This window comes from Notechis scutatus, chromosome 3 (assembly GCF_049901735.1).
Source record: "Notechis scutatus isolate UNSWTSFEM ecotype Mainland chromosome 3, rNotScu1.2, whole genome shotgun sequence".
NCBI classification, from domain to species: domain Eukaryota; kingdom Metazoa; phylum Chordata; class Lepidosauria; order Squamata; family Elapidae; genus Notechis; species Notechis scutatus.
In genome coordinates this window covers 138,908,395-138,932,764 of record NC_142011.1, presented here as the reverse complement: position 1 = coordinate 138,932,764, position 24,370 = coordinate 138,908,395, and the positions used below count along the sequence as shown (strand labels likewise).

The 24,370-nt window shown below is 34.7% G+C and overlaps 1 protein-coding gene across 2 annotated transcripts in view; it reads right to left on the bottom strand.

The window, feature by feature from the left end:
* EXOC2 (exocyst complex component 2) overlaps positions 1-24,370 on the bottom strand; it is an 84,590-nt gene that overhangs the window by 4,755 nt on the left and 55,465 nt on the right. For both annotated transcript variants that reach the window (XM_026676617.2, XM_026676618.2), the window contains exons 16-26: positions 23,641-23,762; positions 22,309-22,370; positions 21,483-21,563; positions 19,437-19,496; positions 18,569-18,630; positions 17,876-17,942; positions 15,809-15,925; positions 13,256-13,397; positions 3,911-3,966; positions 3,147-3,269; positions 429-490 (exon numbers count right to left, since the gene is read on the bottom strand). In XM_026676617.2, the coding sequence (XP_026532402.1) occupies positions 429-490; positions 3,147-3,269; positions 3,911-3,966; positions 13,256-13,397; positions 15,809-15,925; positions 17,876-17,942; positions 18,569-18,630; positions 19,437-19,496; positions 21,483-21,563; positions 22,309-22,370; positions 23,641-23,762 (954 nt within the window). The remainder of the gene's footprint in view (positions 1-428; positions 491-3,146; positions 3,270-3,910; positions 3,967-13,255; positions 13,398-15,808; positions 15,926-17,875; positions 17,943-18,568; positions 18,631-19,436; positions 19,497-21,482; positions 21,564-22,308; positions 22,371-23,640; positions 23,763-24,370) is intronic.

The following is a 24,370-nucleotide window of genomic DNA, read 5'->3' as shown; positions in this document are numbered from 1 at the left end:
TAAAATACATTCATTTTGATTACAAGGGCTCAACTTAAAGTTTAGTGGTGACCATGAATGTAATGGATCAGGGTACAGAAGCTAAATAAGTAAAAATCAAGATTTTATTTATTTTTTTCTTCCATTTTGAGGGGGGGTGTTGTCCAAGTTTTTAAACTTTTTTTTAATCGATTATAGTAAGGCTCCATAAAGGCTTACATATACTCTCTCTGTGTTTTCCTCCTCAAAATTAACAGGAAGCCTCTACTAATTTTTTGTATCTGATTAGAAGTTCCAGGGGTCACAAACATGGTATTGGGAATCTCAATTAAACCATGTTTACATTAAGGCATTTTATGAAGGGCTTTTTCATTTGGGGCATATTTTATGAGTTTTATAAAAAAACAAGTGTTAATTGATGGTGTCACTCCCCCCCCCCCCTTACTTACTTGCTTTCAGAGGTGAGGAATACAGACACGGAGTGTCTCAAGGCACAAATTTCAAGTCGAGCCTGAAGGACAAAAATATTACAGTGTTACATCTTCAGCACCTGATTTTACAATATTTAGGATCTGCTAAATAAATCCTTAGGCATAGTTTTGTAGCAGCAAACACAAATCAGAGGCCTTAATTTCTAAAAAAAAAAAAAAAAGCTTTTTGCTGCTATATTCTTATCTCATTTAACAAATTTAAGGACAATTATAGATTTGGACGTTCAGATATCAATTAAAGTCAATCTGAATATTATATAAAGTTTCGTATGTCTGTACTTAATTTTTTTTTTTTTTACCCAGAAATGACATGGGTTCTTAATATATCATTTGCCAAAGAGGAAGGAAGTTCAAGAGAGTAAAACCTGCATTTTGTTTTTGTGGGGAGGGAGGGGAACCGTGTTTGTATATGATTATGCATGAATGAAGCCTAAAGAGAAGCAGGAAGATTTCTTTCTCTTCCCCACGCCCACCCCTCCATTATAGTAGCTTTCCCTAGCCTTATGTTGAGACTAAAATGCTCAGAGGCTATTAATTAGGCCAGGGAAAATGGCAGTGGGGAAAAACTATCATTTCTCACTTTTCAGGTGAGTGATTTTAAGGTGCATCTATATAGATTGCCCATTTCATCTTACTTTGATATAATGGGTTTTGAAAAGAAGTTCAAATCCAAAAATTTTAACCATTCCATCTTAAAGGATGTGCTCTTTGGAAAAAAGCTGTCTTAGGTTTTTGACTTGTGGGTGGAATAAACTACCATAAGAGTTATTCCTTAGTTGGTAGTTTATTCCACCCACAAGTCAAAAACCTAAGAATATTATAAGATTTAACAAAATATTAAAATATTAAAATGTTTTATAATGATAGATTTCAATATTTAATAAAATATCAAAGAGAATGTGTAAAATGATTAATGCTTAGTTATACTATTAATTAGAATTAGAATGGAAATTATATACTTAACTATATTATAAGTTTATTATTCTTTTTTTTCAAAATGCAATATGTAGAATGTACTAAGCAGAATCAGGATAGAAATTATGTATTATTTTAAGTGTTACTTTAAGGAAAGGCGTCACATCTTAAAAGTGATTACAGGGGAAATTCTTTGCTAAAGAGAAGAGATAAATAGATGATTGGAAAAGAACGGACAAAAGATACAAACATAATGATTTTGAAATAAGATGAAATAAATAAAATATAATTAAGAGAGTGAAAAGAAGGGAGAAGTTATATAGAAAATATAGAATGGTTAATAAGATATGAATGGTATATAAGGTGAGCATGAACTTGATTTAGGTCTGTAAAAAAAGATGTAACCCGGGGCTAAGCCACTTTTCAAAAGAAGTTTTATGTTTTATGTTTTGGTTAACTATGTTTTGATTGTGAATTAATAAAACCTTGGAAGAATAAAACTAAAGGGAGGGAAATTTGGAAAAGACATGTATAAATGATAATTAAGGAGGTTTTATCTTTTTATGTCTTGTTTTATGTTTTGTATTTTGTGTGTTTATGCTTGATTGAGAATTAACAAAACCTTGATAGAAAGAAATATAATTGAATAAAAATGAAGGGAGAAACAATGAGAAATTTGGAAAAGATATATACGTGTTTAAATGGAAATGTGATAATGTGGAACTATGCCTTAAAAAATAATGCTTTATTTGCCTTGCTAAAACTTATAAGTAATTTTTGAGAAAGGAGGTTTTATACTTTGATGTCTTATGTTTTGTTTGTCTTTAAAACCAATAAAACTTGTTATATATATATAAAAAAAAGAGTTGTTCCTTAGATTAAGGAGAGTCTGGGTTTTTTTTCTCTCTCTATTATTACAGATCCCTGTTAATAGATTTCAAAGGAAGACTTACGACCAAACATATGGTATCAATATTTATATATTTATGGAACAGCTTCAGAAAATTCATATAGTCTTAAAAGTGCTAAGGTGAGTTATTCTTTGATTGCATTCGACTGCTGTCATATTAATGTTTATAGAACAATGTGGAACTAAAAGAATTTGTTCCTGCACAATTAGCCTACTTGCTTCTTTTAGCTATCTGATACAGATCTTAACTCAAAGATGTCTATGGAGATTCTCAGTCATCCAGGCCATGGGTGAAGACAGTAAAGTCCACGTTTTGGACAGAGAAGACCGCTGGTTTGAAAGAGGGGTCAAAAAGGCCATCTATGTCAAAATTGAAAAGTCCTCTCTCAACAGAGGGAGAGGGATATGATATCATCCATCTCCAATCTACCACAGTCCTTTCAACAGTTCCAAGAAGGCTCCACACCCATTTGCACTACTCAGGTGACCCTGATGACACAGATAAAATCCCAGGTGACCTCAACGACTGGCTAAAAGAACGCAAATGACCAGCTGTCTGCAAGGAGTATATATATCCTTCCATTGCCCACCATCCAGTCAGAGCTGAAGAAACTTCTTGGACGAGAAGCGAAATGTCTTCCAAGAAAAACCAGAAAGTCCAGTTGCCTCTTGAAAAAGCACCTTTGGGGTTAACTGAAAGATATTCTTTCTCACACTTACTGTGAATTCAACCAGTTACAGCCATGCAATTTTAGGAACACTGCATCAAAAAGAATAGTCTGTCTGGAATCGCCCAACGTTTATAGCAGAAATACGTATTGGTTAACAATTATATCCCGTAACTTGACTACCTGTAGAGCACCATTCCTGCTGAAAGATGAAACACACTGCATTAGTCTGCTGAGTTCTTCGGCAACTGCTTCAACAATTCTTGACAGAACTCTGGGTACAAGCTCCTTTGAGATAGTGAATACCTGCAGATTTCAAAAGAAACACAATGTAAAATTCTGCATTTATTTTTCTCTCTGTGTATTTTCCTACAGTTGCTATCAGGACAGCAACTTTAAAAGATAGACTTATGATTTAAAACCCTTTCCTAACAAAGTTCTGGAGAAATCTAAAGCTTGCACATACTTAAATGCCTTCAATTGGTTTTTCTAAAGGCACTATTCTGCTGTGGATTTTAAAATTGGTTTCCCATGGACGAAATCAGACACCATTATTTTCTCTCGTACTTAATCTTTAAAAGGAAAAAAATCAATTAAATATGCAGAAATGTGCAACAAAAAAGATTTGTCCCTCATTTTTCTCTACTATATTCTAAAATAGGTTTTCTAAACTAGCAGCTTTAAGATGTGTGGATTTAACTCTCGGAATTCCCATTGGCTGGGAAATGCTGGGAGTTGAAGTCCACATTCTTAAGTTTGCTGAGGTTGAGAAAAAATGTTCTAAAAGATAGCTGTAGTATTGGTGAAGATGAAACAAGGGGTCATAACTACCAACTGAAGACCAATTACCTTTTGTGTAACATTTTTAAATATATTTTTGGCACTGGAAAACAAAGGTCATTTATACTTTTTTGGCACTCACTGTGGATAAGTTGCATAAGTCTCACCTCAGCATGTACAGCAATTATGTGTACTAAAGCTTCCTTTAAATAATTTCTGACACCTGTAAATAAAAAAGGACATAGACATACATAAAAAAGTTGTTCAATGTATTTGTACCCTGCTGGCTTCTTTGATTAAAAATGCAAAATGACAGCATACAGAAAGCGAAAGCTTCTTCCAACCACACCACCACATTTATTTCCTTTTTGAAAACAAAACGGGGAAAGACACATTTCCTTATTGCAAACATTACTAGCCATAGCTTCCTAGTCTTGTCTGGCATTATTTTCCCTTCCTTCTTTAAAGCACTTTGTGTATGTCTATGGGTATAAATATTCAATAATAGGGAGATTTGATTCTGATGACTTCATTGTCACAATTATGGAGTACACAACCAAAAGGCAGCTACAACCGGTTGTGACTTTATTTTATGAGATGAATTTCTGCCAATAAAAGAGACACAGATTTCAATAGGATGGCGCTCTTGGTAGTATTTAAATAGTTTGTGCAATTAAAATATCTATACTGAGAATGAATGGAAACAGTTAATTTTGGACTACATTCAAAGAACTCTCCAAATATTCTATTTGAGACAATTCCTCCGTTTTATAAAAACAAAAACATGAGAGCCACTGAAAAGACCCCAAATGCTGTTACCTCTAATATAACTCAGCTTTTAAGAAAACAAGCATGTAAAACAATTCCTCTAAATCAGTGATTAGGTCCTGCATGATCAACCTACTACAGCGAAGAACATTTAACTAAATGAAGCCTTGAATTCTGAAGATAATCTGCTACACTAAGTTACACTGAGGAATATATTATGTGTAAACGTCTGTCCAAAGCAAATTATTGCAAACTGTACATGACAATTTTCATTTGACTACTGGTATTTATTAGTGAAGCTCTATCATATTGGATAGGTATGAGAAATGGGACCGAGTTGCTGTTAGGAAAGACCAGCAAAAACAGTGTCTAGTTCAAGAAAAATAAAATCATCACATTCATTTGCAGACATCTGTGCCCCTTCAAAAAAGATACACAGAGCTATACAGATATAGAGTTACACCTGTGCATTTTAAACAGGAGTGCAAACTTCCAGTTTAAGGCCAGTGACAAACAGAAATATTCTCATTATACCTGAATGCATGCTTCTATGGATTCTACTTATTCATTATTTCTGCCACTATTCTACAGGTCAGTGATGGTTTATAAAAACCATAAACCTCTAAGACAGTCATAGGCACCATATGATGTCATGGCATTCAAGAGAACTGTCCCCACCCACATACCTCCTGACTCACTTGGTAAAAAAGGCAGAACTTTATCTTGGAAATTCCCCAGGGACGCGCAGAATATGCTGTCTGGCATTAAGCAGACATTACCACCTCACTGAGCAACTGGATAAAAGGAACGAATTATGAAGACTAGTAGGATATAGCAATTGCTTTGCTGAGGGAGATGAAGAACCACTCCCGCACCCCCCACTTCTTTTTCTAAACAGTAGCCATCTTGATATCCTTGGAAAGCCAAGGGGACAAATTTACTGGTCACAATAAATGCATTCATGAAATCATAACAGCATGAGAAAAATATCTGCTCATGAGAAAAAATACCAATGGTCTTGTTTTTAAAAATATATGCTACCAAAGTGTCCATCCTCAGTTGTATTTATGTGAGGCCATTGAGAACTGTGACTAGAGAAAAGGAAAGTCAAATCACTCCAGTCGATTGGGGATTTGGAGAAGGGGCCACCCTGAAATAATTTCTAGAAAGTGAAATCACAGAACCAAATGTTCCCTTTGACCAGATCCTTTTAAGGAGAGATAAAGTGGCTACTTGGTCATCTAGGATTTAATCTCCCTTGAAGCGCTGCTCCATCTTAACAAGACAAAATGCCTCTTGGAGACAAGAGCGTTTAATCTCACACAAGCACTGAAGCAGAGTAGATGAAGCTGCTTCATTTTGATGGGAAGTGTTTTCTGCAACACTTGTGCCAAGAGGCCATTTTTGTTTAGTACAGCAAAGTTAATGCAGTAGAAAAGGGATGGCACAATGAAAGTACTGGTGTCAAACCACGGTTGCTAAAAAGGCTACTTCAAAGATATGCACGGCCCTGCAGGCTACTTTACAGGAACGGTATTAGTGTTTATGCCCTGGCAGGTTGCTGAATGGATGGAGAGGAACAAGACAGCCAATGTTGGTCTTGAGCATTTGAAACGCAGGAACACATGAAAATGGTGACTGGTCGGTATCTGCCTAGAAAAATGTCTGTTTCAAATAATGTGGTTTAAGCATAAATCTATTTGTGCTGAAAACAGAAAAACAAATGAAATAAAAAGCAGAGTCCTGCATTTAGATATAAGTGTACATGAAACAGAAATAGTTCTAAAAATAATAATACTAATCTTTCCACCTGGGCAGTTTTTTCCATGCTGCCAGTAGAAGAACTGGGAAGAGTCAATCTACAATGTTCTAACAGGGGTCTCCAACCTTGGCAACTTTAACTTAGTCCACAAGTCTTAGTTGCCAAGGTTAGAGACCCCTCTTCTAAAACATTCCACTGTGCTCTTTATTAAGCCCTTTTCCTCCCCTCAAATCACATTTGGATGGTAAAATCAGGATGCATTCATGTCTTCAAAAATATAATTTAAAAGTAATCTCTTCAAGTCTTGCAATCTCTTCAAGTCTTGTCTAGTTGGGAACAAAAAAACCCTTTCTAAGCAATTGCAAAAAAAAAAAAAAAAAAGAGTGTAAAATTAACAACTGAAAACTGTACAAGCTGTCTACTGGCATAAAATGCCTTATACTGTGCTGAACTCCCTCATGAACCTGAAGATGTAGCCAAAACTTGTTAAATCTGCGGAATTAGGAATCTGCAAACCAGTATTAGTAAATATGCACCTCCCGAACCATACTGAAAGACTGAAGGGACTTTTGGGGCTTATAAGAACCTGAGCAGCTAATATGTGGAGTGCATGTGTCAGAGGGAACAGAAATTAAAGCCACATTTATTTCCAATGAAATCACATTTAACTCTGTGAAATGCCCTACAATTGGATGCTGTTTCGATGGGAAGTGAAAGAGGAAGCCCTTTATCAAATCTAAGGCAGCACAGATCTCATTTACATTGCCCTGTTCAACATCTTCTTCAAAGTTTTTTTATCATGAAAAACTCCAAAGGAATTTTAAAAAAATACAGCAGTTATTTGTAATAACTGGCATTTATCAGTTAGCAAGCAGATTAATTTATAGAGTGCTTGGTACATTTATGCTTAAAGTCCTTGATTACAATATAAGAAGCCACTCCTTAAGATAGTGATTTTATTCTTTAAAGAATACTGTCAAAGAGACAAAATTTTATTAGCCTGCACAATCCAAAGTTAATTGTATAGGAAATCTTGTATTACAATTTAAAATTGAAAACTTCAAACATGCGTTAGTTTGTATGAAGAAAATACGGCTTACTTAAAGCAGAGAAAAAAACAATTGCTGGAAGTGATGATCATCTGAATGTAAGAAGCTCATTTCTTTTTCTTCAGTGTGAGTAATTTCCTGCTTTTATTGGAAACCTTCCACCAACTAATCATAGAAGGATCTGAAGAAGTGATAGTTCAATTTTGCTTCGATATTGTTGTCAGAAGAAAACGTGAACTGTGTAGGCAAGTTCTGGAAAGTCTTCATAAGGACAACCCACCTATAATAACATTTCCTGTTTTTAACCCCTAAATTTTGCACGCGCTCTACCTGCCTGACAAAAATAAATTTCAGAAAGCAGGTTATTTATATCTCAGGGTTTTCCCCCCTTTATATGTTAAAAATAAAATGGTTAGAAAGAAATACTATTTTTCTATATAATTACATATGTAGAGCGCTGACTACTGGAATATCAGGTGTAGTTTACAAATAAAATATAAAATGAAAATGAATTCAAATATTAATTTTTGCTTGAAAAAAATGTTATGCTAACAATGAGACCAATTTTCTCAATTAAAGTCCACTGAGGGACCAGTAATGGCTATAAAGAAGAAGTGACCAAGCTTTCATCAGATGACTAAACTGTACTTGTTGGTTGACCTCAATCTCAATACAGATTGGAGGCAGTTCCTCCGTTATCCCAGACTTCTAAGAAAAAGTCTGAGCAATTTTAATTTATACTTTTGCTTTGCATCAATGTGATTTATTATTATTATTATTATTATTATTATTATTATTATTATTATTATTATTATTATACCAATTTCTTCAATAAACAGTTTAAATATGATATGTGTCCATAAACCTGTGGTTGCCCTAATAATGGCCTGTCGTCATCTTTGTGAGATGAAATGACAGCTATTTTGACATGAAAAATGGACTTGAAGATATGTAGGGTTTATGAATTTATTTTGTTTGTCACTCAAACTTTATGAATATTACCCTGGAGCTTTTAAGGAAAATGTAAAAGGGAATCTGCTGATTTGAGAAAGGTTTACATTGACAAAAATATCTGGCATGCCATAGAGATAATAGAAGCCCAATTGTCTTAAAAATATATTCTAATTTTCCCATAAAATGACAAATTGTTTGACAAAGATATAGACAGCACACTGTATAACCTAGCCATAAATACCTGGATCATTTGCTAACTAATCTTCTCTCTCTGCATATTATTTGCTTTTCCTTCAAACTAATCATAAAACAAGATAGTCAGACGACTGTGTGCTTATTAAGTAACAGTTAAAGGACTGCTCGTCTTCATTTAATGGACAAAATCATGAAAACTAAGACCAAATATATACCTCCTCCCCATAAATAATTACGAGTCAGAGAGCCAATCAGGCCATTCTGTGCTTTCATCTTTCTCTACAGAGCAACGTAGTAGTTTACATGTAATAAACCCCAAAACAATGGGGAAAATAATCGAACCACTTGATTGGAGTGGGTCAGTGTTTCCGTTTGTAATCATGGGATTTTAAAAAATACTTAATCAAATTAGATGACAAAGAGGCTTTTTAAGCACTGGACCATACAGGTGGTCCTCGTTAAGTGACTGCAATTGGTTTACAACAACTCAGCTGTTAAGCAAAATGGGCACTAAGTGAACATGTCATCTCATCAGATAAGGTTCTGCTGTATCTGTGTGCCTAACTCATTTTCTCCCCCTTTATGCCCACTTATAGGGCAGAAAGTTGCTTGGACAACACTGGTCTACAAATTTTGGGAAATTATCAACCTCCGAGATAAAATGTGTTAATTTTACATATTTTGATCAGATGAATTGGAAAACAGGTGAAACCTTTGGCTAAGGTTTTCAAGATATTTCACAATAAATATGTATACACAGGCGAGTATATTTGCCTACAAGAGAGGGAGGTGTCTAATGATCATAATGCCTCATAACTTCTCGACAAAGCATGGTAGAACAATGAAAATGGTAGCACATGGAAGTGTATCAATTTATCTTCACTTTTAGAATAGCAAGGCAGATGACTATGAAAAAACATGTGAAAATTTGCTTAGATCTTATAAAGCACTTGGTGCAAACATGTCACTGAAAATTCACTTCTTTACACTCACATTCAGACTATTCCCTTTTGAACTGTGGGGCAGTGAGTGATGAGTCTGGGGAGAGATTCCACCAGGATATCGCAGGCATGGAGAAAAAAATGCCAAGGGAAATGGAGTCTGTCCATGCTTGCCGATTACTGCTGGAAACTTCCCAGGGATGATCCTACTGCAGTTTCACAAGAGAAAAGCCAAAAAAGCGCATTTTAGATACCGAATAAAGATGGAAACTTGTCACTTAATCTTATGTCAGAGCCTGTCAGTTTTTCGTGCAAAAAGAATGAAAATGTTACAGGAAAACCAAGAAATGAACAGAAAGATGCTATCTATATCAATAAACAGATATATTTATAACAATTGGTATGGCACCATTCTCATTGCTATATCACATTTTGCAGAAAAATGATGGAGCATAATCGCACAACCCCCTCGTAATTTTGAATTATTTCGGTGCAAACTGTATCTTGGAAACTGGAGCCAATTAATTCTCAGGACTTAATTTTCCTTTATTAGTGACCCAAACCTGGTAAAATTAAGCTACTTTCATTTCCAAGGCTTTCTCCTTATAGACCAGTGTAATCAATTGCTTCCTGAACTGTTTTTTTTCAGCAGTGACACACTTTCTTAAAAAATCCAGCTGTGTGAATTCAATTAGTTGATTAGAATTCTGGCCCTTTCCAGCTGCCTGAAACTGACCAGACTTAATCAGTTTCACATCAAAGGCTTTTATTATCATAAGCAATATGAGATCATTGGTCAGAAAATGTTTTTTATTACCATTTTGTGTCATGTTTGTGAATGGGTACTTAGGTAGTTGCTAAATGAGGGTCAAAGTAATAAATGTGAGAATCTGCGGCTTTAGTTTAATTGTGAAATAATTTACTGTTTGCAATCAAGTAGCAATAATATCTCCTATCTATTTTCTAGATTATATAAAATGCAGGAAAATGTGCATACTTCTGTGGAGGTCAATTTAAACTTATTCAAGAATGGTGGTCAAAAATTATATTTTGGGGGGAAGAAAAGCTTTTAGTTTAGATGAGAACATCTGCAGCAAGTCCAAGAGAAATAAACAATCAGTGAAATGCCAGGAACAATGGATAAATTTGTATCTGAATTCAGAGGCAATTTTTAGCTGATATTAACCAATCTTGAAAAAAAGTAGGATCAGATTTTGGCTGGAAAGATCATCAGGAAATCCCAGAAACGAAGGCTAGACTGGGAAGTTAAAAACACCCAGAAAAAGATATTGGCAAATCATTTCCATATTGTTGCAGGAAAAACAACATGGAGATGTCAATGTAGCTGAGGCCATCCTGAAGGAGTTTTTAACTTTATCTTACTGTTGTAAACACAAGATAATTTACTCGTGTTGTCTCTTAGACATTATTATGAATGTTCCTGGTCATTCATAAATTCCTCCATTCCTATCAAAGAACTATCACCCAAATGAACTCATCAGCTTGAATATTGAAAAAGCAACATAAAACATTTGCTGTATTTTTTTTTCTGGCATGAGCTAAATATAGCTAAAAATTATCAGACTTATCTAATAAGCTTATAAATGAAGTAGAGAACTGGAAAACAATATTTTTTAACCTGTTAACAGTTAGTGATTTGAACATTATGAAGAGTTTCATCACTGAAAAGTTCTAATCTCAGCCAAATGTTATAACATTTTGAAGTACTTCTTGCCATAATCTTTACATTAGGAATATAATGTAATACTGTACATACAGCTAAATCATCCTGTTGTGCTTTGCTTCGGAATCAACCATTGCATACCTGACCCGTACACAACCTGCTTTGCCTCATTCTAACATAGCTAATAATCTTATTTTTAGGTGTAACGTGGGAAAGCAGAGTTCTGGTTTGCCTTCTAAAAGAAAGTATTCTACTTTTTAAAAACTAAAGATCCATAAAGTGAAAATAGATATAATATGGGGATACCTTATGTGACAAAACTAATTACTTCCTGAATTCCATTATCCATATATTGAGCCAGCTTGTGTATACAAATTCAAACCTCCAATGTGAGCAACCACAGCCTAGAAATTCTAACAAGACATATCAAAATATTCACTGTGAAAATAAAAATCCTGAAATTTGGGAAGAGTACAGGGTAGGTATCAAAACCATGGTTGGAAGCTGGGGTATGAAGGAAGGTTTAAAATCATGTTTATTTAAAAATTAATAAAAAATACTATGCAACTGTTCTGACCCAAACCTTGTTCCAAGGAAACAAACACCAAACAGAGGTAAAAGCAAACCCTTTTAATGCTGTTCTGAGAATTGCGTTCATTCACAGTTAAAAGGCTATTAAAACTAATTGTCTCTGATAAGAATGAGCAAGGTTGTGCAAGGCTGCCAAGAACCCTAGATTAAATTGCCAAGAAATATTCAAAACAAAAATTCTCTAAACACAAACCAGGATAGTCCGAACGTCCACAAGGCTTGAAGGGCAAGAACTTATTTGCTTCCTGCAAAGAATCCTGGTCTCTCAGGCTGGCTTTTATCTCTTGGGGGAGGGGCCATTACCTTGCAGCCTTACTCCTGAGTCACCCATGCTGCTGTAGCTACTCTTTCCTTTGAGCAGCCCTGCACACACATGCACTGGGCACAGGCTCTTCAGGGTCCTCTGCATCACTGTTGCCAGTCTCCACAAACTCCGAAGGCAGCATTCCACTTTCTGATAGTCCTGGCCACATCCTTGCATCACACGCAGGCCCCTCACCTGAGTCCTCGCTCTCCGAGACCTCAGCCGTCCGCATCTGCTGCTGGCAAACCACAACAGCAACATACAAGCCTAGCTTCACAGAGTCCTCTACTTACGGCTGATTGATTGTTTGAAGTTACAATGACCCCACAAAAGATACTTACAACCTAGTTCCAAAGTTCCAATGGTGGCCCCTCCCCACATTCTCTGTGGTCATGTGACTACATTTTGGGTGTTTGGCAAGTGATCTGCATTTACGGCCATTTGCAGAGTCCCATGCACGTGACTGTGATTTATGTTGTTTTTGTTGAATAGTGGCATTTACTTTTGGTTTTCGGTAAAAATGTACCATAGCGAAAAAGGGTTCATTGAACAACGGCAGCATTTGCTTAAGACCATGGTGATTTGCTTAATGATTACTACAAAAAAGGTGGGTTACATGATGACTTGCTTTATAACCATCACAAGTTATGATTGCAATGGGTCAGCTCTATTATAATCACAAGTCAATGACTACCAATTATTAGAATTCCTGATCATGCAAGGCCTCTACTCATATCCAGATTAAGTCTGTAAATGTCCCTCCGAAGTACCACTCAAAACAGAAATGTCACTCAATTAGCCGACTGGCCCATCGTTTTTATCATAGCCTGGAGAAGTTGAGCATCTACATGAGATACCATCTAATTTTGCTGTTTTTAAACAACTGGAAGTTGGGAGATTCTTGCTAATTTACTTTAAATCATCAGGAAATCTACTGATCTCAGGTTCCTTAGCTCATTTCTGCCTCCCCCTATCTTAAATAACTTTCTATTCCTAAAGTTGCAGAACTGACTGAAGCGGTTTATGTGTGAAGAAACAGTTGCAGGTCTAGTTCACTCAGCCAACAGCAGTATTGTGAATCCTTATATGTAAAAATGAATCAGCACAGGATTCTTATGAGTCAGTCCAGACACTGAACTATGAGGTCTCAAGTAATGAGTACTGTAACAAGAATGCCATACAGATTTCAGGGATGTGGAATATTTGAAACTGTTAAAACATACTTACCCATATTATTCATTCCAAAAATTCTACTAAGACTTACCTGTTGGAGGAAGACAATCTTTCCAATCAAAGTAACCAGCATAAATTCCAGGTTCCAATGAACCTACTATGGGATCAGCCTTTAGCTCAATGTATATTTCAAATAGCCGCTGATCTAATTCTTTTAATGAATCCATACTAACCTAAAATAGAGACATAACCATGACATTAATAATATTAATAGAAAGAATTTACATGTCACATCCTTTAATATTGCAAGTGTACTAGTTAGGTTAATTGCATTTTTTTGTCAATCAATATAAAACATATTGGCTGTATATAAACCAAAGTTACTTGTTACAAGAACAGAATATTGGACAAATTCCCCACAAATTCCATCTGGTTCAATGAAAAAAAGGCATCTAATTATATTAGTATACAGGAAAAGCAAGTAACACGGCAAAGGTTTTTATCCGTTTCTTTATTGTTACTGTGGTTTTGGGCCTGTAATTCCCTTCTACAAAAATGATACCCAAGAAAAACTGTTTTTTAAACTTTCAATAGGGAAGAGACTATGTTTTCCAATGTAAGAATACCCAGCAGAGCAGAAAGCAAGGTGCATCGTGTAGCAATTGTTACAGCAATTGTCATAGCCTTACACTGCTTAAATTTGATTGACTAAAGTGACGTAAAGCATTTTAAATAAGTCACTCCCTTAACAGTTCACTCATTCCTTCCTCACTGGCAAAGTCAGGTTCACATTCCTTCACAATGGGAAATATTAAATTCCAGGTTGACAGACAGAGGCATCCAATAAAGGGAAATGTTCGCGAACTGATATATTCTTAAGTAAAATGATCTAGCTTTTCTCAATGAATCAAAAAATTAAAGCAGCAGCAGCATTAATTCAACTCTGAAAGTACCGTGATACCTTGGTACTTGGCGTTCTGGGAATTGTAATAGGCATTAGAAAAGATGAGTCCCAAACAAATCCTTTGTTTTGGCTGGGAAGACCTTTTTGCCTGTCCCTGTTCCCATTTCAGTGACTTTCCCAGCACACATGACTTCCTGTTCACCCTCCGTGGCCATACACACACCCTTTTGCAGCAACCGTCCCGTTCTTCCTACAGCAGCACATCGAATACTAAACACAGACTGAATACTGAGACAACATCCTCATATCAAAATGCATCAAGAATGATGGATTTTGAAGTAATCTATCAAGGTACCTCTGTAAACTTGTGAGAAAGCTTGAAAAAAAAAATGTGGCTGCCTAGTGAATAAATGCTACGTTTGCTCAAGTTCTTTTTTCCAAATCATTTTTGAAGCATTCACAGCCCTGCCATGTACGTTTTTCTTCCAGAAGTGAGATGGATATCAGTATTCATACCTCTGACACTGACATACAGTGGACAATAGGGTGTGCAAGGCGTACTGCAAGCTACTTCTGCTGACCGCCGGTTGCCAGCAGTTCAAATCTCACTGGGTCAAGGTTTGACTCAGCTTTCCATCCTTCTGAAGTCGGTAAAATGAGGACCCAGATAGGTGGGGGCAATATGCTGACTCTGTAAACCGCTTAAAGCGGTCCGTAAAGCACTATGAAGCGGTAATATAAGTCTAAGTGCTATTGCTATTCAAAGAAAAAAAATGTCATAATACATAGTCTTGCTTGAGGTTCCCTGTATTGAAGACTGTATATACCCAGGCTAGGTTAAACTTCAGACTTAAATGTGATTAGTGTGGAAGATACCAGACAGTGAATATATTGTACTTCATAATTTTTGATTTTCCATTCTTAACTAATGTATTTTGAAAATAGGTGGATGATAAGTTTCAGCAGTTGGGATCAATTTATTTCTTGATTCATTTTTCAATTTGTAAATCCTGCTTTTCTATGAAAATACATAAATCACAAATATATAATTAAAGTAAACAAAGTCATTACAGGTAGTCCTCAACTTATGACTAGTCCTGGCATCCCCATAGTCACATGTTCAAATTTTGTCTGCTTGGCAATCAGCATGTATTGGCTCTGGTTTCAGTGTCTTAGGGGGTCATGTGAATGGCATCTGGCACCTTTCCAGCTGGCTTCTGATAAGCAAAATCAATGGAGGATGTCAGATTTGCTTAACAACTGTTCGATTCACTTAACAATTGCAGTGATTCACTTAACAACAATGACAAAAAGATGGTAAAATCAGGCATGACAATTGCCTTGCTTAGCAACAGAAATTTTGGTCCCAACTCTGGTCATAAGTTGAGGACCACCTATATGACAATTTAAAAAATGAGAATGTTCTAAAATGGCTTCATTTTTTGTAAGTTATTCTAATTGTATTAATTTACTTCATTGGAATGTCTGTAGTCAGGTTTTTTTTTTTTTACGATCCTCTGATCCCTTTGTTTCAGGGCGACTGAGCTGAACTGAGCATATACTGGCCAGATGCCCTTTCTGACGCCTGTGTGGAGTTCACAGTAGATATTTTTTCTTTGCGCCCTGATAAGAGAAACACCTGCCACTGCCTAGGATTGAACTCTCAACTTTCTGAGTGGGAGGTCAGCATCTTCACCTCTAGGCCACCATGTTGCTCACCTGTAGTCAGAAACTACTTACTTGAATAATTTTTTCCACTCCTTGGAAACCATGCTTCTCAAAGTGTTCAGCTAGGTTAAGGAATGTGTGACGTTCCAAATAGCAGCAATTACTGAGGACAATTAAAAGCCTTCGTTCCTAAATCAAAAAAGGATCCAATGAAGGGGAGTTCTTTAAGAAGAAAATGCACATACCAAGCAGTTTGCCCTAATGGTACAAGAAAAGGCAAATGCTAACCAGTTAAAAGTTGAAATAGTTTTTAAATAGGACATTTAACATCTTTATTAATTTTATTATATGTCCAGAAAAAAACAGAACCTTTGACATGTAAAATATTCACAAGAGTATGCAACATCACTGAATTGATGTAAAAAAACTATTCAAAAGACACCAGTTACTTAAGGTGCATCATTCTTCGTATACAGGAACACAACAGGAATCATTTATCAAATGTGTCTTGAAATTTGAAACATCAAATTTGAATGCACACCTGCTTACCAATCAAAAGAAAACAGTGAGTATGGCAATGCAATCTGGACATCTTTCAGTCAGTACTTTTTAACATCTTTTTAAAGAACTGATAGCTTCCTAATGTTTCCTGTTTCCAACTAAAAGTTGGATGCTGTTTTTTTATTTTATTTATTTTGCAACCCCCACCCCCCCACTTTTTTGCTTAACTGTTCTAGCTCAGAAATATACTTGGCACTCTTTGTATGCACTGCATACTTTATAAATTCCCATAGATTTTCAACAATATTCAAACATAGGGAATTTGAAAGCCATTTCAAAACAATCATTTTTGTTTCCTGTAAGTACTTCATAATTAATTTTAATGCATGCTTTGGACTATTGTCTTACTGAAATATCTAACCTTTCAACTTTGGTTTCTTCATCGCATACTGAATACTATCATGTACAAGTTGATGTTTACAACCTATTCTTCTTTCCAGTTTCACAAATTTTTCTTGTGTTCCTGGACATTGAAAAGCTCCAAAAGACAGGACTATTCTAGTGCTATTCTACTGAAGTCTTTTCTTCAAATGCTTCACATTCCTCCTCACCCTCAAATTTTTGTGTGGCTGTGGCCATGGTTGAACAGTTCAATTTTTGTTTCATTAGTCCAAAGAAATATATTTCCCAAATGTTTCAGGCTTAATGTTTTTTTTCTGAGGGGGAAGCCATAGTTTCGATATTTTATTTTGTGATGATTTCAGAGAAAAGGTTAGATTTGGTTGTATATGTAATGCTTTACTATGGACCTAGAGATAATTACTCCAGTGTCAGCTAAACTTTTCAGCAGGTTGTTTCCAGTGATTCATGCCTTCTGTTTTACAGATCTGACTAGTTGTGTGACAGTTTTAGCAGAGATTTTTCTTGGTCTTCCAGATTTTCCATTGTAGAAAGCATTTTGATTTTTTGCAGCTTTCTCCTACTTTTAAGCGTGGTTTATTTTCATTTTCAAATATGTTGCTTAGAAGAAGCAGAGTAGACAGAAGATAATCACAATTGGAGAGGGAAAGAAGGTAGCAGTATTTGTTCACCTGGCAAAGTATCTTTTATCTAGCTAGCTAATCTTAATGATTTAATTATTTTTACTATCTTCCACTTTTGAAAATAGCAGAACTAATTAACTGCAAATGGGACCAAATTTCTGCATCTGCCATATTTATTTTTTTCCTATTCAACAAATGATAGGATATAAATAGCCAATATGGATTCAAATGTGCAGGAAGATGTCATTTAACTTTCTACCATGAAAAAGCTGTATTATTAGACAACTTAACCAGAGATGCCTAAGCTTTTGTGTACAATTGTATATGCAAATTAATCAACTGATGTGGAGTTATGAGCCAATTTAAGTGTTTGTGTAAGCTTTTAAATAAAGCAGATATCTAAATTATTGGCTAGCCAACCACGAATTTCTATTATATTACAGTTTGCAAAACATGCTCTGCTAGTAATATTTCCATATTGTAAAGAAATAAAATTAGTACAATATACAATAGAACATACTTCTAAATGAATTACAAGATATTGCTTAGATAATTTTTCTTAATTTTTGGTTTAATGAATAGCAATAATACTTACTACAGATAAACTTAACTCTTCATGGATGCTTCCAAATAAATCTGAAGATGAGATGTCACCTGGAAGACTAAGGGAAGTAGTCAGTGATTAACCATCTTGTTATTAGGATAAACCTGCCGTATAAATTTATATTTGTTTCTTAATAACCCTAGTGAGTTTAACTGACATGGATTCATTAAAAAAAATGACAACAGTTAAATATATAGACTGAAGCTCTTATCTTCCATGCTAAAAAGTTTTTACTTTTTTTTAAAAGACGCCTGAAGTTAATGTAGGGTTATTTTTCTTTTGCACAGAACCCCTATTGAAGAACATGAGTTCACTGGAGTTGGGCAGAGAATTTAAATACATAGTTATATAATAAAAATGAAAATTAAGGTTTATGATTTGTCAAGCCTTCTTTAAAGAATTAATTTTCCAACTTTTTGGAAACAAGAACCACAAGCTGTAACAAGATAGATTGTGTGCATCATGTACTAAACATGTTTTGGTCAGTTTGATTCAATGTGAAAGTTGTTAAATTGTTTATAGCTATGTGAAATAAATGACACAAATTGTTTGTAGAATCTCTAAAATTAAATAAAGTGTTCCCAATAATAATTTTAAGGTGAAATATGACTGAAAACTGGAAGTTTGCCAAATTGTAAAATTAATTACTGTCAAAAAAACTCATCACCAAATTATTTCACTTACTGGGGAGTATCTATATCACTGTCAGGTTTTGTACTCAGTTGCTCCAGGCAATCTATGAATACCTGCAAAAAAAATAAAACCAATATATCTGATACCATCATTTATTACAAGTATTGCTAACCAAGATAAGGAATTTAAGTAGTATTTGCCAACTTTTTCACCTCTACGGAGTAGAGGTACTACCACACTCCGCTCTTTTTTGCTGACTCATCCATGTACTCTATTTGGCAAAAAACAGAATTACTTTGCTATTGTTTTCTTTTGTCTAGGCCTGCCAAGATCAGCTAGATGCTATTTACATAGTGAACAAAAAATAAATCATCACCTTGGATCTGTTCTCAGCTGTTTGGCAACTTCATGTATTAAAAAAAATCAAAAATCTAAATGCTCCTAATTAACTTTCCTCGTTTCAGTAGTTGGTTCTAGGTAACTGTATTGTTTCTACAGTTCTAGATAATTGTATTGTTATCTACAGTTAAAAGTTTCATTCACGGAAGAAGTACAGAAACAGCAGAGTGCATATTGACAAAGAGCTGAGGAAAAATTTGACTTGGAGCTTCTTTAAACCAAAGAGGAGGGTTGATATTTTGAGTTACCCCAAATTAACTCCTGAGTTATTCTGTTCAGTACTAATTTGTTAATACTAAAGTTCAGTATTAACTTCACTAGTCGCCAAAAAAATGGATATTTATAAACAGTAACTTCTCAAGCACATGTAACTGAACAAACCTATTAGCAATAGTCATAGCACTTAGACTTATATACCTCTTCACAGTGCTTTACAGCCCACAACAATCTGGGTCCTCATTTTATCAACCTCGGAAGGATGGAAGACCCCATTAATTTAGATCCTTGAGTCATACATTACCTGCATGATATTAATGCTCAGATGGCACACATCTTCCTGTATTTTTGTCTGCTGAAAAATCTAAAGAAAAACAACTATTGGAACAACTGAGTGAAATGGCTTCATATCAAAAAGCCAAGCATTTCCTGTGCATTTGTCTTGCTTTCAACTAACAATCTGCAGCTACACAATGCACTCTCTAAATAGGGACTCAAAGTAGCAATTACCAGAAGCTAATTTAATTTCTTATGACATCTTTCAAATATTTTGCTACACAGATGCAGAAGGAGTCTGATCTTATGTTTTACAAGGCATTGATTATTGGATGCCAAGTACATAGATGTGTAGATAATCAATGAAAATATGTATGTACAGTATGTTAATTCTCTTCCAAAATAAATCAATTAAGGATGCCAAAAGCTAGTTTTCTCTTCAAGATGTAGTAAAAGACAACATATAGGAATCTGAGTGCTTTGATTGTATACTGTAATTGCTACTGTGGCTTGATCTATTTTCTGCAACAGTTAGCTCATTTTATTTTAGTGTGATTTCTCATTTTGAAATAGTTTTGGAATCAAATACTAATTTTGAAGAACGGATTATCATCTTAATAATTCTACTTTGCAAAAAAGGTAAATGTTTACTGAATGTTTAATTATTTAACATTATATGAGCAGAGTTTCACCTACAAAATGTACCTTAAAATTCTGCTTTTTGCATTTGAAATGGCTAACAATGGAGATTATGTTATACTGATCTAGCAAATTTAATGAACATAACTCCATGATTTTATGAAATTATTTACATTCTGATTAAATCACGGACAATTTTCACGGATTGAGTGTTGATTGGTATCTCTTTCTCTATAAATATATACATGCATACTGTGCACACACCAAGTTATTTTTGTAGCATAAATCATATAAACTACATCCTTTTAGTTCGCTACTGCATTTCTGAGAATATCTGAAAGCTTGAATATTTTTGTGATCTATGAGTTTTGCCTAATGCAGTGCTGTCCTAGTATTTGGTTATTTTTTCTTTAAAAATAACTCACGCTTTACATGATTTAGCTATTAATGAAATTAATGATTTAAGCACGAAGACCGATATCTGAAAGAAGAGGAATTTCTATTGCTTATAGTAACTGTGCAACTGACAACTGAGGGGTCAAATTAAGTATACAGAAGGGTTAATGTAATCTTGAAAGAATGCATAAACATTCATATTTTTAAATGGGAATGAATCTTATAATAAAGTAAAAATCAGCTGGAAATTTGCAGAATGTATTATGGACTTTTGTACAAAAATGCTGCTCTAAGTTGTATTATCAGTCATAAAACAATTATTCATCAGAAAGCAAACTGATGATGCTAAACACTAAATGCTATCACTTCTAGTTTGTGCATTTTTTCTTAATAGAAAGCAAGTAATTCTAAGCACAGCACTTAGGTGAATCATTATTATATCAAAGGGCTATTATCAGTCATTCTGATTCTGAACTCAAGCAAGAATTTTATCATCAATTTTTTAAAATTAAAAATTCAGATATTATTTTTATGAATTATTCTATCTTGATATATAGTATACCCAAGACACCTAATCTTTTTATTGCAATTAATATTGGAGCTACTACTCTCATATCACTAATAATGACACTCACTTCTCATTTAGCAACCAAGTTCCACTCCAATGACCAGGTTGTTAAGCAAAATGCTTGCCAAGGGAACACGTGACTGAGAGCAAGAGACACTGTGAAAATCACTCGTTGCTGTCTCTTTATTTTACTTTCACAGTTATGCCAGCATTACTCTCACTGAGGTGTGTGTTGTTGTCATGTACACAAAATTGGGTCATAAATGAGTTCATTTATCATTGTATTTTTGAATGATTGCTAACTGTGGTAGTCACTAAACAAGAAATGGTTGTATAGCATTGATGCTCATTTCCATTTATTTGGAAATTGGTAGGAAATAAATTCATTATTTTAATGGCAAAGAAATTTAAATGATATCTATGTCCATTATATTATTAAATGGAATAAAAGAGATGTATTAAATTACTTACGCTAGTCTCCCCAGGTTTACAGTCCAAAACTCCTTTAAGTGACTGGATGGAATGTATAACACATTGTTCAAACTGTGATGGCTAAAAGGAGAAAGAGGAAACTGTAGGTTACTTATAAAATTACTTATCACTTATAATTTTTTAAATGACTTATAAAATCACTTTATCATTTTAAATTAATTATACTTTCAAGTATTTGTCCATTTAAGGATGAAGAACTCAAGTTTGTCTACTACTTATTAGAGTGTTCAAGTACACAATAGTATATCTAAAACTGCGTAAATCTAATAATATAACGTCATTGAGGTCCCTGAAATAATCTAACAAACTTTTTCCAATTTGGTGCCCTTTATTTTTCAGAATTCTTCATCCAGCAGAACCAATGTACTTAAAGGGGATTACATTAAGGGCAACGTTCATAAATCATTTTTTTTATAGAAAGTGCTCATTAATTGCAATCCTATTATAAAATATATTCTACAAATTCAGTGAGAATACACACTTTTCTATTCCCTTTAACAATTCTGTGATTTAGGTTAAAAATTATGGTTAATCATGAGGAAAAAAAAATAGCCTGTAAAGGTGAATGGGGATTTGACTCCAGCTTTTCTCAGTCTCAGTATAGCTCTTCACTCCTGTGAAGCCCTCCAGTTCCTTCAGATCTGGTTCCTCTGAGGCTACAGCTTCTAGTACTGCCATTAGATTGGTCTTTTTAAATGGACGACACTTGATTTTTTTTTCCATATTCAATTTTCAGACATGCTAACTCAAATTTAACATTATACGATATAATACCAATATTTGGAAAAAATGGTAATTTACCCACCAAACTGGTCAAGCTTTCATTATCAACAATCCAATCTTCCTTCTCAGCCAATTTTTTCACATCTGTAAAAAAGCAATGTCAAAACTGTTATCTTCAGCACAGCACAAACCTACGCTATGAACTGAAATGATTTGTCACTTAAGAATGTTGTCAATGTTATATTAAAAAATAATGGCAACAGTTTTTATACATTAAGCTTACTGCAAGCAAAGCAAGAAAACTCAATCTATATTGGAAAGATTCATTAATTGTTATAATATCCTAGTTATGTTCATCACTTTGAGTTATATATAAAAAGGCAGAATAAAAATCAAATAATAATAATGTACTTTGTTCATTGTACTTGAAAATAGAATAGAATAACTGAGTTGGAAGGGACCTTGGAGGTCTTCTAGTCGAACCCCTGCTTAGGCAGGAAACCCTACACCACTTCAGACAAATGGTTATCCAATCTCTTTTTAAAACTTCCAGTGTTGGAGTATTTATAACTTCTGGAGCCAAGTTGATCCACTGATTAATTGTTCTAACTGTCAGGAAATTTCACCTTAGTTCTAAGTTGCTTTTCTCCTTGATTAGTTTCCATTCATTGCTTCTTGTCCTGCCCTCAGGTACTTTGGAAAATAGTTTGACTCCCTCTTCTTTGTGGCAGCCCCTGAGATATTGGAAGACTGCTATCATGTCACCCCCAGTCCTTCTTTTCATCAAATGAAATGTTTGTAAGAGGCAAAACAATTATTGAAATGAACCATTTCCATATGCTACATATTCTTTAATTAAAAACTATAAAACAGAACTATCAGTAAGATAAATTCAGAGGTAAAGGTAGCTCTTGCTTGTTGACTACTAATTCAGTGGCTTTTCAAAGTTACAATGGTGCCAAATGAGATTTAAAACCAATCCTGAAACTTGGGAGCAGCTGCAGTCTGCTCACAGTAATATGATCACAATTCATGTGCTTGGCAATTGGTATGCAATTATAAGAGACGTAGCGTTTGGGAATCACCCTTTGCAACTATCACAGCTGGCTTCCAACAAGCAAAGTCAACCGGCAAGTTGGCAGGAAGTGGCAGGCTGCAGTCACATGACTCTGCACTTAATAACCATGGTGATTCACTTAACAACTGCAACTGGGACTGACATTGTAAGGTGGACAGTCAAAATACGTTTCATTTTACAACCCACATTACACTTAGTGATGAAGATGATGGTCCCAAATGTGATCAGTAAGCAAGGACTATCTGTATGTGAAAATAAAATCACAGATGATAATTTAAAAAAAACAACAGTAAGAGATCATCACTGATAAGAAATTTTCAAAACAACAATTACAACCTTCAGCTGTATGTTGCAATGTAATCATTATACAGCGGACTCTCAGGTCAAAAATGAGATCCTGGATGATTTGAAGCATATCGTTTGGTATTTCAAGTGCAGTAAGTGATTCATAGCTAAGCCTGGAAAGCCAAAGAAAAGAAAGTAATTTATAATGAGTCCCACTTATTATGTGATTCAGATGTCACAAAGTATCTTCAGATGGGATGTGTAATATGTGTGTGAATAGGAAAACAAAAAACCATCTAAGTACTTTCTCCAGTGGAGCCCTTTCTTTCAGCAATGCCATTATGCCTAGGAAAAGTCCCAATGATATTTAATACAATTGTAACTCAAAAAAATAGGATACAAGTAAAAGCACAACAGCAGTGTTAAGTAAAATCTAGGCCTGAAAATGGCCACTTTCTTTATGACACAGCTCTCCCCATGTATAGATAAACAGTATAGTATCATTATCTTGTCAGCAGGCTAAAATGGTGCCAGTAGTTTCACTCTCAATATTCATACCTTTTCCTCCTATGAGTGCATATTACAATTTAGTTTCAGGTAATTTAGCAGTGAAAACCCTAATGTTTTGAGTGCACAAACTTTTGCTTTCTGCCATAAGTGCATTACAGCACTAAAAGCCAACTTTTGCTGAGAGCAGGGTGGACCATACTTTCAAGTAGTTCCCAAATTCTCATAATTTTTATCATATTTTTGGGTTGGACACCTTTACCATTTAGTCTTG